The sequence below is a fragment of the Ochotona princeps genome, chromosome 18 (assembly GCF_030435755.1).
Source record: "Ochotona princeps isolate mOchPri1 chromosome 18, mOchPri1.hap1, whole genome shotgun sequence".
Lineage (NCBI taxonomy): Eukaryota > Metazoa > Chordata > Mammalia > Lagomorpha > Ochotonidae > Ochotona > Ochotona princeps.
The window spans coordinates 29,597,452-29,611,571 of NC_080849.1; the positions used below are offsets into that span (position 1 = coordinate 29,597,452).

Below are 14,120 nucleotides of genomic sequence, written 5' to 3' on the forward strand. Positions count from 1 at the left end.
TGAAGAAAAGGCCAGTTCACACATGCTGAAGCACAAGACGAGAAGGAATCCAGGGTCAGGAGATGTTAGTGCCAGAGTCTAGTTCAGTTTACAGGTTTGGCACACACATTTCTGCACTTGTGTCTTTTCTGTTATGATCTTTGTATACTTCTATGCCTCTGGGAACCACACCAGGCACAGGTTGCTTTGTTAAAATGATTTGGAGTAGAGTCAGCCGTTTATCAGTAATGACTGTAAAATAGTAATTTTCCAGAAGTTAGAAAATCCATGCAAGTGTTCAGACCTGTTTGTGTAAATATTGTGTAATTAGCTGCTATTTGTTTTAATAATATTGGTGTGATTTTTTTGTTGGCTAACTTTTTACAGTTTGATTACTCCTGCTTTTAGATTGCTTTGCCTAATCTATGGGTTTAGGTAATTATAGCCAAATGCATTATGAGTCTACTTTTATTTGAAGAATATTAAAATAAGTTCCAGTAAATTAAATCTTTACTTTACAAAGCAAAATGAACTTTGTTATTTATTTTTGCTGTAAATGAGTTATGCTTTACTTTTAGAGCTGAGTGGTTTTGTTTTTTTTTTTTTTTTTTTTTTGGCGTTTACATCATTTTGGCAGTTAGTATTGGCTTGTTTGTATAAATTATAGAACAATTTTGGACTTTTTTTTTCAAAGATTCATTTTTATTGCAAAATCAGATATACAGAGAGGAGGAGAAACAGAGAGGAAGATCTTTTGTCCGTTGATTAACTCCCAAATGATTGCAATGTCGGGAGCTGAGCCAATCCGAAGCCAGGAGCTTCTTCCAGGTCTCCCACATGGGTGCAAGATCTCAAGGCTTTGGGCCGTCCTTGACTGCTTTCCCAGGCCACAAGCAGGGAGCTGGATGGAAAGCAAGGCTTCCAGGATTAGAACTGGGGCCCATATGGGATCCTGGCGTGTTCAAGGTGAGGAGTTTAGCTGCTAGGCAACCATGCCGGGCCCTGGACTTTTCCTTTTTAAAGATCTATTTTACTTAGAAGAGTTAGAGACAGAGAGAGCGATCCCTCTGCTGGTTCTCTCTTCAAATGGCTGTAGCAGCTAGAACTGGGCCTGTCTGAAGCCAGGAGCTTCTTCTTCGTCTTCCACATGAGAACAGGGACCAAAGAGCTCTAAAGAAATAGATATATAGGGTCCGGCACAATTGCTCAGTAGCTAAATCCTCACCTTGCATGCACCAGGATCCCATGTCCCAGCTGCTCCACTTCCCATCCAGCTCCCTGTATGTTACCTTTGAATTGGCGCAGGTCTGGCCTTTGTGCCACTTGGGGAGTGACCCAGCAGACAAGAAAGATCTTCTTTGTCTTTCTCTCTGTAAATCTGCCTTTCCAATAAAAATATCTTTAAGGAAGAGAAGACATACATAATAAATGAGTTAATTATATATGTGTTTGTGTGTGATGTCTCTAACAAGTTAGAAGTGATGTGAGTGGCTAGAAAGAAGTGCTATTGGGTCCGGCGGTATGGCCTAGCGGCTAAAGTCCTCGCCTTGAACGCCCCGGGAACCCATATGGGCACCGGTTCTAATCCCGGCAGCTCCACTTCCCATCCAGCTCCCTGCTTGTGGCCTGGGAAAGCAGTCGAGGACGGCCCAATGCATTGGGACCCTGCACCCGCGTGGGAGACCTGGAAGAGGTTCCAGGTTCCCGGCATCGGATTGGCGCGCACCGTCCCGTTGCGGCTCACTTGGGGAGTGAATCATCGGCTGGAAGATCTTCCTCTCTGTCTCTCCTCCTCTCTGTATATCCGGCTTTCCAATAATAATAATAATAAAATCTTTAAAAAAAAAGAAAAAAAAAAGAAGTGCTATTGAAAAACTGACAGGATGTAATTGAAGAAAAAGATCAGCATCTTGGAATGTGCTTTTTTAAAAATTTTAGTGTACTTGAATATGTATATTACAAGGTTTGTACTTTATACATCTTATTTAACAATCTAGTTTTAAAAATGATTTATGTATTTTTTTTGTATTTGAAGGGGCGAATTACAGAGAAGGAGAGACAAATCTTCTATCCATTGGTTCACTCCCAAAATAAGTGTAATGACCAGAGATGGGCTTGTCTGAAACCAGGAGCCAGAAATTACTTCTAGGTCTCCACTTTGGCCATTCGACACTACCTTCCCAGCTTATCAGTAGGGTTGCTGGATTGAAAGTGGAACAGGGGCCCGACGGCATGGCCTAGCAGGTAAAGTCCTTGCCTTGAATGCGCCGGGATACCATCTGGTCACTGGTTCTAATCCTAGCAGCTCCACTCCCATCCAGCTCCCTGCTTGTGGCCTGGGAAAGCAGTTGAGGATGGCCCAGTGCTTTGGGATCCTACAGCCGCGTGGGAGACTTGGAGAAGATTCCTGGCTCCTAGCTCTGGATCGGCACAGCACGGGCCATTGCGTTCACTTGGGGAGTGAATCATCAGACGGAAGATCTTCCTCTCTGTCTCTCCTCCTCTCTGTATATCTGACTTTCCAATAAAAATAAATAAATCTTTTTTTTTTTTTTTAAAGAAAGTGGAATAGCCAGGTATCAAACAAGTACCCATTAGGGATGCTGGGACTGCAGCTGGAGACTTAGTGTGCTGTGCCGTGGTGCCAGCCCATGATGTGCTGTTATAAAACTGTCAACGTTTACACAGAATGCCTCATGCCACAAGAGAAGCTTAGAAGCAGGAGATTGGAGCTGTAATACACAATGATGCAGTACTCTGCCATGGAATCAGGAAGATGAGCCTCTGTGCATCTTGTTTCTCAGACCAGGTCAGAACATCAGGAATCTTCTGTTATCACAGTGTGTGGGGAAGGAGATCAGGGTGCTTGCCAGAAAGCATGCGGGTAATCTATCTGTAGAAAATTCGTTTCAGAAAAAGTTCAAATTGGATCTGCTCCACCTTCCTGAAAGCCCAGTTTGAACAAGCCATCCACTATGTGAACTCCAGTGAACATCTCAGTGGCCCTAAATTCTGGGCACTCAACTCTGGGGAGTTCTCTTGTGGTCCCAAGGAGTACAGCACCCATGTTACCCGATAGATGCTGTACAATCTCAGGCCGACTGTCACACTTTCGTGTCTTTGTTTTCTTCCAAGTTATGTTTGAGAGCTAGAATTTGACATGGAAAAAGCTGTATATGATTATAGGTACATAACATTAAAGTGAACGCTGATAGTTGGAGGTGGTTTCTAATGCAGAATCACTGAAGTTCTGTAGTGTTGGAAGAGTGAAGTGTTGAGTGGTAGAATACAGGGTGGGCAGAGAGCAAAAGTGGAGGTGAAGAGAGATGATTAAAGAGAAAGGAAGAAATGAACACACAACACAGCACGGCCTTTTTGTGCTTATGTCCTCAACCAGTAACTGATATCATACCTGGAATCTGACCCCCCATTTTTCCTCAACTTCCTACTTAGACCTCTCTTAGATTTTTCTGTCTTCAGGGTGGAGTGGACCAGTGTGAGTTAAGGGAGATCACCTCTTGCTCACTCTGTTCAATTCCATTCTCTCTGTAGTTTAATGTTGTTATTCCTTTCTGGCATAATTACCATGTTGCTTCATTTATTGGACTTTGCTTATAATTGGGTGGACTTTTTATCAGAAAAACCTTCCGTAGCTTGATAGTCTGAGTTTCTCTCAATTTTTAGCCATCTTGAATGGCCCTTCCCGCCCCCTCCCTGCCGACCCTCTTGCCTCAGCACAGTACAGCAGAAAGGAAACACTTCCAGTGGGTGAGAGGTTCCCAGTATCTGAGATAACCTAAACCCTTGCAGGGGTGCTTTAAACTCCTTTGCAGAGGGGGTGGTATTTTACCATTTCTAATCATTAAGCGATTACACTTAGGTAGCATTACCTTCCAGGGCACTGTTGTAACTGTTCTTTTTATTGACACTGTGACTGTGAAGGAGGTAGTTATGGTGAGGTAGAGGTAAAAATGTCATTGTAAACAAAACAGTAAAAGCTAAAAATAGGTATAGCTGTTCATTTTCCCCCTCTTTTTTCTTTGTAATAGTTATTTTTTTCTTTTATTGATTTCTAAAAATTACTTTTAGTCATTCCATATTTACTATTTGGTCATTTTCAGTGAGTATGGAATAATAATGAATTAAGTGTTAAGGGTTCCAGGACTCACTGAGTCCTGGGCAGATTATCTTCTATTAAGTCCATTGCTTTTTTTGGTACCTTCAGAATGTGAATTTCAAACCTAATGCTTTGCAAGTTCTATCTTTATTGCTGAATTTAGCACTTTGGCTTTTTCCCTAGTACTTATCCCATTAAATGGGCACTTCTTACTACTTCAGTTTAGTTCAACTTAAAAAACAATATGCAGAAAAAAAGAGCAATATGCAGTGTTTAGCATTGTTTCCTCATGTATTTTCCCATTATAAAAAAATACAGGTTTATTAGGGAGAGTTTGGAAAATATTGAAAAACTGTTTGCAAGTGCATATGAACCACAGGAAGGAAAAATGCTATTAAGCCTTGGGCCATCCTCTACTGCTTTCCCAGGCCGCAAGCAGGGAGCTGGAATGGAAATGGAACAGCCAGGACACGAACTGGTGCTTGTATAGGATCCTGGCACATGCCAGGCAAGAACTTCAGCCACTAGGCTACTGCATTGGGCCCCAGGTGTTTTAAAATTTAAAGAAAATGTGTGCATTGAAGCGTCATAAAGGCAGTTTGTGAAATAGGAGAACATGAAGGTTGTCGATCTTTTTTTTTTTTTTTTTTTTTTGAGTTGCGAACAGCTTTGAAAAGTGGTACTCAAATATGCTTACAACTTCAGATGTCTTAAAGTTGCTTCTGAAACTCATTCCTTGGTGAGATGCATGACTTGTCGTTTTGGGATCACTGTGCTACAATGTGAGCTTTCATTATCCCTTTTCTCTGCCAAAAAGTTTCTAGCATAGATGCCTGCATTTCTGTGTGAGTTGTGTCAGTCTAGTGAGGACGTGATTGGACAATCCTTCTTGCAGAAAGCTCAGAAGTTATGCAGCTATGAATCAGAATGATAATGTAGTTGGTATTCTTGCAGCTATTCAACTACAAGAAGAAGTGTTTAGAATATAAAAAGTATGATTTCATTGCTTAAACCCCACATCTAGATTTCTGTATTTAACTTGAGATTCCACATAGGAAATTTAATTTACATACCACAGTTAATTCGTGGTAGGGACCTGGGTGTTTCAAGGAAATGGAAACAATGTACTTTGGGAAATTTATGGGAAATGGAGTGTTGGGATGAGTTAAAATAAATGAGTTTATCTGCCTCAGAAACTGCGAAAGCCATCAGAAAATAGGCATTGGGTTTAATTCTTTGCACAGATTTAGGACCAATGAATGTATTACGGGTGACAAGAATATTCTGCCAGTTTAAACTGCGTGACATGAACAGGCTCTTCAATATCAGCGGTGGGTTTGTTTTGTGGTAGCTGTATCTACAGTAAAAGCAACCCAACTCCTAATCATGTTAACATAAAACTTCACACAGCAGAGTTTTGATTTGTTATTTCCAGTCCAGATTTCAATAGAAAAAATTAGAAGGTATGCTGAAAGGCAGGAGCAGTCTGAAGAGACACGGCAGGCATCAGAACCACACTCAAGTAGGATGTGAATTATTTGATCAGCAATTTAAAACGACTGATTTATGCTGTGAGGGCTACATTAGAAAATGTAGGTACCATGCAAGAACAGATAGGTGATATAAATAAAGAAATGGAAAGGCTAAAAATAAAATCCAGATACAGAAATTAGAAACAAAACACAGGGTCCGGCGGCGTGGCCTAGCGGCTTAAGTCCTCGCCTTGAAAGCCCCGGGATCCCATATGGGCGCCGGTTCTAATCCCGGCAGCTTCACTTCCCATCCAGCTCCCTGCTTGTGGCCTAGGAAAGCAGTCGAGGACAGCCCAATGCTTTGGGACACTGCACCCGTGTGGGAGACCCGGAAGAGGTTCCAGGTTCCCGGCTTCGGATTGGCGCGCACCGGCCCGTTGCGGCTCACTTGGGGAGTGAATCATCGGCTGGAAGATCTTCCTCTCTGTCTCTCCTCCTCTGTGTATATCTGACTTTGTAATAAAAATAAATCTTTAAAAAAAAAAAAAAAGAAACAAAACACAAATGAAGAGATTCTGTGATGGGCTCCTCAATAGACTAGACACTGCCAAGAAAAAAATTGATTAACTTGAAAATAGGCCAGTAGAAACTTCTGTAACTGATACACAAAGGGAAAAGAAGTGTTTTCAGAAGTCCACATACTATATCCAAGAGTTGTACAGAGTTTGGAGCGATGTGACAAACATGGGATACCAGGAGAATAAAGCAAAATATTTGAAATAATGACCAAGAATTTTCCAGTTAATGACAGACACAGAGCTGTTAATTCAAAACACTCTGCATAAAATAACAAAAACATGTCAAAGAACAAACTTTGCTTGGGTGTGTTGTATTCAAAGTTCAGGAAACTGGGCCCGGCAGTGTGGCCTAGTGGCTAAAGTCCTCGCCTTGAACATGCTGGGATATCATATGGACATCGGTTCTGATCCCAGCAGCTCCACTTCCCATCCAGCTCCCTTCTTGTAGCCTGGGAAAGCAGTTGAGGACGGCCCAATCCCTTGGGACTCTGCACCTGTGTGGGAAACCTGGAAGAAGTTCCTGGATCCTGGCTCCGGATCGGGTGTAGCACTGGCCGTTGTGCGCACTTGGGGAGTGAATCATCGGAGGGAAGATCTTCCTCTCTGTCTCTCCTCCCCTCTGTATATCTGACTTTCCAATAAAAATAAATAAGTCTTAAAAAAGTTCAGGAAACTGAAAGAAACCAGAGGGAGAAGCAATGTTCCCTGTTTCTGTAGAGGAACAAAGAAAAGAATTACAGGGAACTTGTCAGCAGGAGCCAGGCAGGAAGAATGTGGTGAAAATTGTTGAAAGAAAAAAGGCTTGCTAACCCAGACTCTTCCATACTGTGAAATTACTCGTCAAAAGTGAAACAGTAGTGAAGGTGCTGCTTGATAAAGATCAAGAAGCTGAGGGGCAAGAACTAAAGAAATGTTTGCTTAATTGTGTTCTACATGAAGCTGTTAACTCTGCAAGATGGTAGTGTACTGAGTAAATATTTTTTTAGGATTTGGTCATTTTTATGTGAAAGATTTATAGAGAAAAGGAGATGCAGAGAGAAAAATCTTCAATCCATTGGGTTTCTTCCCAAATGGCCAGAGCTGAGCCAGACAGGAGCCAGGAACTTCTGGGTTCCCCATCTGGGAACTATGCTTTTGACCATCCTCTACTGCCTTCCAGCTATAAGCAGGGAGATGGATGGGAAGTGGAGCAATGAGGACACGAACCAACACACATATGGGATGCTGGTGTCATGGTCGGAAGCTTCTACTACTACCATGGTGCTGGTCCTCTTTTTTCTTTTCCTATGTAAACTAGTAAAGAAGCTGAAATTCTTAGCAAAGTAAACTTTGGATTCTAAAAATGAGAAAACTTATTCATTACCTTGAAAGCAGTGTCTTCAGAAAGATAAAAGATGTATGTGTTGGAAAGAGTTAAGGAGAGATTGCATTCACTGTTCATTTCCTCAGTGACTGTAGTAGGTGGGGTTTGGCCAGACAAGGTCAGGAGACTGGAACGCCGCTCTGGTTTCCTATGAGGGTGGCTGAGGACCACTTTATTTGATATCAGTTGCTATCTTCCAAGAACATTGACAAGGAGCTGGATTAGAAGCAGAACAGGAAATTGAACCATGGCTCTAATTTTGCTGTCATCACAAATGACAGCCTAAACTGTGTCACAATGCTGGCCCTTATAAAATTAAAAATAGAAAATGTATATTAAAGACTGAAGGAGAAGTAGAGATCTATTCACTGATTTATTCTCCACCTGGCTTCAATGACTGGGAGTGAGTTAGGCTAGAATCACAGATTTCCTCTGGGTCTCTCCCGTGAATGGCAGGGGCTCAGGACGTGGGCTATCTTCCACTGCTTTCCCAGGCACATCAGCAGGGAGTTAGATTGGAAGTGGAGCAGCCTGATCTTGAACTGGCATCCATATGGGATGTTGGCACTGCACGTGGAAACTTAATGCACTGTGCCCCAGCCCTGTAAGATTCTTGAGTGGCAAAGGACGTGATGAAATACACATGGAAGAACAAAGGCACTCATCCAGAGAACAAATAAAAGCAGAATTGTATAAGTTATACCATCAGCATGAGGATCTCTGTAATATAAAGGTGATCTTGGTACTTCTGTTATGTCCTTTCCATTTTTTCATTCATTTTCACTTTATTTGAAAGTTGTATCTACTAATCTTTGTGCAGATTCCTGCAGCCAGGGCTGTGCTGGGGAAAGAAAGCCAGGGACTGGCTGGGTCACCCATGTGGATGGCAAGGACCCAGGTACTTGAGTCTTCACTGCTGCTTTCCAGGGTGCATATGAGCAAGAAGCTGGATCTCAGGTTGAGCTGGAACTCAAACCAGACACTGATATGGGATGAGGACGCCTCAAGCTGCAATCTTTTTTTTTTTTTTTTTTAAGACATTTGTTTGTATTGGAAAGAGATTTACAGAGAAAGGTCTTCTATCAACTGGTTCACTTGCCCAGTGGTTGCAGTGGCTGGGGCTGAGCCAATCCAAAGCTAGGAGCCAGCAGCTAGGAGCTTCTGTACTTCACATATGGAGCCAGGGGCCCAAAGTCTTCTGCCATTCTCTACTGTCTCCTCAGGAGGCCATGGAGTGGAGAGCTGGAGGCAAACCAGCGCTCACATGGGATTCTGGTGCTTGCAGGTGGAGTATTTAGCTAATTGAGCCATTGTGCTGTTCCCCACCCCCAAGCAACAATCTAGGCATTATGAACCCAAATGCCTGCCTCTTGACATCATCCCTGAGCAGAGGTGACTAGTCTTAAACATCAGTCTTTTGATCCAGGAGTCCACTTATTTTCATTCTCAAATATTTAAGCTGAAACATGACTTAGACTGATAGACTAGTTTGAAGTAACCAAAATTAGAGCATTTGAATTTCACATTAAGGATACTTAACATTTACTAGAAGATACTAAATTCCTTGAGTGTTTACACAGTTACAATATCTGGAATTCTGAGAAATGTCATGTTGAAATATTACACAACTATCTCGATCTGTGTTATTAACTGTAGGGTTTGTTGGAGAAGCCCTTGTCATGCTACAGCATCACTGTTTTCCATGCTCAAATACATTTCCAATATAGCTGTTCCAAGTTGGTGTCCCAGTCCTAGTCATATTACACCTTGAAGGGACCCTGGAGATGGGAGTCATAAATCAAAAGAGGGAGTGACTTTTCTAAGCCTAGTGTTTTTCAAAATCTTCTAAAATCTGAACTTAACATTCAAACCACTTCATGTAATAAGTGACACAGCTAAATCACTAGAGACTTTATGATGTGGTACATTCACCTTTTTGCTCCCATGTTTGTCTCAGGAAAGGAGTAGAAGGTCATAGGGGTTGCATTTCAGTAGGCATGGTATTTGGAACTTGCCATTAAAGGTCCCATGTGAATGCGGTTGAAATTTCTGCAATTGAAATTCTCTCACAATTATGCAAGGAAGAGAATAGAATTATTAGCATCTGCAAGGAAAAAGCAGCCACAATAAATGTGTAAGTTAGGAAATACTTTATCTGGGCCTAGTGTGATGACACCGGGATCCCGTATGGGCAGTGGTTTGTGTCCCAGCTGCTCCACTTCCCATCCTGCTCCCTGCTTGTGGCCTGGGAAAGCAGTAAAGGATGGCCCAAGTGCTTGGGACCCTGAACTCATGGGAGACCTGGAAAAAGCTGCTGGCTCCTGGCTTTGGATCACCCTAGTTTTGGCTGTTGTGGCCACTTGGAGAGTGAACCAGTGGATAAAAGATGCGCCTCTCTCTAAATCTAACTTTTCAGTAATAATAAAGAAATGCATTATCCTAAAAATTGTTTTCCACTTTATTTGAAAGACAGATCAAGTTAAATTTGCCTTCTGTTTCCTTCACCAGATGCTTATAGCAGCTGGAACTTAACCATGCCTAATCAGGAGCCAGAGCTCCATCCGGACCTCCCACATTGGTGGGAGGCGCCAGGTCTAGAATCAGGCATTCTGATATGGGACGCACGACCCAAACAGCACCTTAGCCACTATGCGAAATGCCTTCCCCTAGATTATTTAGAAACTAATATTTTAGAACATTACTCCTTAATTTGAAAATATCCACATTAATATTGGAGCCCTGTAATCCTATAAAGTGGATACCCCTGTTTTATAAAGGCAGTATCCGAGACTTAGGTCATCCTAAGGTGTTTGTGTTCTCTGCCGGAGGACACGTAGATGATCGACTGAGGAGGCTATACTTAATCCAGAGCTGATTTTGTGGAATCTGGACAGGGGCACCTGTTGATACTCACTTCTTTACTGGACATTGCAAGAAATAGACAGTGCTTCATTCCAAATATGAAACAGGACACAATCCTGAACTAGTTGTATTCAGAAGTCACTTGAGTGGTAGCATATCAAATTAAGTTAGCATGAGGCTGGAGCAGCAGTTTCCATAGAAATCCATATGATTTGCATAATAATGTAAATCATACCTCTTTATTAATGTTTTAGTGTGGCACAAGAAGGCTCCTACCTTTGGGAAGACAGACATATTTATGTATTAGGGATGATATAACAGCAGATTGCATGTCAGTAGAGAGGCTGTGTGAAAATGGCTGGGATGAGTATAGGGTTTATAGAAAAATGGAAATGGAGCTGGAGTGTAATTCTGAAGATGGAAGCATTTGGATTTAAACTGGGAGTGAGCCTTGGTATGAACCTGGAGCAGAAAAAGCACAGTTGTGGGAGACTGAGATGCGAGTTACAGGAAAGAAATGATGACACTGGCAAGTAGATCAGTTACTGGCCTCGTTGGATGGGAGAGAGGCTTGTGAAGTGACTCCTGTTAACAGAGTTGAGAAGAATGAGACCTTATTCCCAATGGCACTGCTGTAACCTACCAACTTTGCTGCTTGAGAGTATTTATTCCAACAGGTTTCTTCTACTGTTTGGAGTTTAGAATTCCTATCTCCCTTGGCAGTTTCGGAGTCACCTGTTCCAAGGAAATATTCCCAATGCAGAGAAGGAGCTGTTCCCTCCAAGTCAAAAAAGTTTTGATTGGCCTTGGACATTTGGTGGTGTGGTGAAGCTGTGCACACATTTGGTTATTAAAATTTAGCTATTTATTTGAGAGATAATAATCCGTTTGCCGATTCACTCCCTAAATGTGTAGCTCTGGCAGGAGCCAGTAGCTGAGAACTCAGTGCAGGTCTCACTCTGCTTCCATCCCCTGCTTCCTCATTAGTCTGCACTAGCAGGAGACTAGAAGTGGGAGTGGAGCCAGCACGCAAACCCAGGTGCTCAGATAATGGATGTAGGCACCCTAGCCTGCTAGGCCAAATATTACCTTAGCTTTTGAAATTCATAAAATGACTAATTGCAAAGCAGTTAAGTTATATTGAGGTGCTGTCATCACAAATTTTAAAATGGTTTCTTATCAATGCATTAACATACAGTGATTGTCTCATAACCATCGTAATTTTAGAATAATGACAAATATGGGCGGTATTTCTTGCCATAGGAAGTAGCATGAAGTAGTTGATTTCTCTTGCCAAATCACAGGCATTGAAATGTTTCTTGTTTGTTACCAACAGTCATAGCTGAAAATAATGCTCAATTTCAGTTAAGAATTAGGAAATTAAATGTAACTTTTATTGTTCAAATGAAGCATGTTGGAAAATCTTAGGAGTAGTTATCTGAGGTTAAGCATATTAATATGTTAGTCTTTCCGCGGGTGTTAAGCAACAGATAAAGAGTGCAGTTTTTCACAATTATGATATGAGGTGTTTCCAAAGTTCCTCTTCTGATTCTAAGATGCAAATTGGGATGATTTTTAATATTTGACATTAACTGAGGATATACTGGGTGATAAACAGATCATCAGAAAGCTCTCTGTGAATGCTAACATAAGTGTTTTGATTTAACAGGAATATAAACGCAAGTTAGCCAGAGTTTCCCTGGTGCGCAAAGAACTCAGGTCCCGGATCCAGAGCCTGCCAGACTTGTCTCGATTGCCCAATGTCACTGGCAGCCACATGCACCTTCCCTTTGCGGGAGACCTCTACACTGAAGATTGATGACCAGTCTCTACAGGGCCCAGAACTTTGCAAGAGATGGAGACAGGTTAGGGGGATAGTCCTGTAGTGTTATTTTTGTATATTGTTGAAAGAGTGACACCAACAAAAGAAATGGCAAGTAATTTTGTGTAAGATGTTGGTTTGTTTACCATTTTATTGGAAGTTACATGACTTAGTTTAAACAAAGTGATGATTTCTGTGTACTAATAAGCTTACAGATAGTGATTATTTTCAAAAGATCTTTTTGTAAATTTCTTTGAGTCAGGGTCTTGTGAGAAATTCCATGTTTATGTTTGTATATTTTTATTTGTTTTCCTTTATTTTATTCAGTATCTAATCACTGTATGCCATGTAATTCCTAAAGGGGAAGAACTAATCAGGAGTTGGTTGAAACTTTGCTGTGGTATAGTAAGGACTTTGTTGTAGAAGGGGCTAAATGTTCCAACTTACTCTTTGCCCTATTCCCCAACCCAGATAAAGATTCTGTGCCTCTCCGTGTATTTGACTCCTTATTTCCTAGAGGTCAGTAATTTAACACTGCACATGGGTGCCACATTGAGGGTTAGGGACAGCCTAGAGAACTTCTCCCCAATAGTACATAGGGGTTCCATTCTAGCTACCCATGTAGAATAAAGAGAGTGTTAAAAATAAAGACTCCTTTGATTCAGCTGCTTAAAATTTGAGTGGACTAATGTAAAAATACCTTAGAAATATTTAAGGTTTTTGACATTCTACCATGAGAACAACTTTAGTGCTAGAACTGATTTCTATTTGTCAAGTCAGTCTCTTTTAATATAACGATCCCTTTAATAAAAATGTCATCTTGGGGGATTTAAAGAAACAAAGTAATATTACTTTTGTTATTGCTTCAGCCATATAACTTCAAAAGCAGTAGTATTTTTAGCTCTGATAACAACACATTCATCGTTAATGTTCAGTAAACTAACTTGAAACATTTTTAATGTTTCTTTAAGGTTTTTGAATGACTGTATTTGGAAATAAAGCAGTGCTACACTACAGGGTAGATGTGGTAAATTTTATATTTGTATATTTGCAGTTGTAAACAAATGTCCTTTTATTTTTCATGTCTAGCCCTGGTGTTAGAGCAGTTGCATGCTCTCCTGTGTTCTAAGTCACATTAAGCTGTGGATTTGTACTCAGTAATGACTTAGGGTAAACATCTCTTTTTCATTTGTTGTTTTACATATTAGATATTTTTCTTTTCATTGTAAGAGGATTCAAATTAGATAGTCAATAAAACATCTTGAATTCCATAAGCCAGTTATGGCTTGCTAGTTTAAATGGCTTCACTCTGTGTGTTTCTCAGCACTAGAGATTATAGTTAACATGAATTTACATGTAAGAAGGCAAACATTGATTTTAAATAGTAGTTGTTCTGAACACAGTGCTTTTAATGATTTGACCTCTCCAAAATAGATGGATATCAGCAGTTCCTGTCCATATATGGCTTACATTCCCAAGTTTTTAGTCTTTTTTTTTTTTTGGAGCTTGGGGTGAATTTTCATCAATAAACAAATAGGAATTAGGTTTCCTGTGGACATAGCCACTCACTGAATGCTCACCTGGGAACCTAAGCCATTGAACCATTAATGTGTTTAACTTGAAATGTAGTTGGTAGATCACTAGTAGTAGATCTTGACCAGCATTTGTAACATCACTCTAGTGGAATTGTGTGCTGCAGCCAGACTCCAACATTGGGGTGTCTGCTGTGCTGTGCCCCTCTGTCTCTACGCATAGGAAATGGAAAAGATGGAGCAAGAGGGGAGGTAGCAAATGCAGTTCTAAAGCCCAGTTAGATCTGTAATGAAAGTGTACCAACTATGTTAGTTTTTGTTGTTGTTAAGGTAAAAGCAAAAATTTGTATGTTAACTTATTTTTTAATATCTTGACCTTATTTATGATCTGCTGA

At 40.9% G+C, this 14,120-nt stretch overlaps 1 protein-coding gene across 3 annotated transcripts in view; it reads left to right on the forward strand.

Annotated features, from left to right (window-relative positions):
* The window catches only part of RPRD1A (regulation of nuclear pre-mRNA domain containing 1A), a 50,416-nt gene that overhangs the window by 34,832 nt on the left and 1,464 nt on the right, over nt 1-14,120 (forward strand). For 2 of the 3 annotated variants that reach the window (XR_009247076.1, XM_058676993.1), the window contains exon 7: nt 12,041-12,236. Coding sequence is in view for 2 of the 3 variants with exons in the window: in XM_058676993.1 (XP_058532976.1) it covers nt 12,041-12,190 (150 nt within the window). In the remaining variant the exon portion in view is untranslated. Of the gene's footprint in view, nt 1-12,040; nt 12,689-14,120 lie in introns of those variants that run through there. The other variant, XM_004579546.4, reaches the window with a different exon arrangement.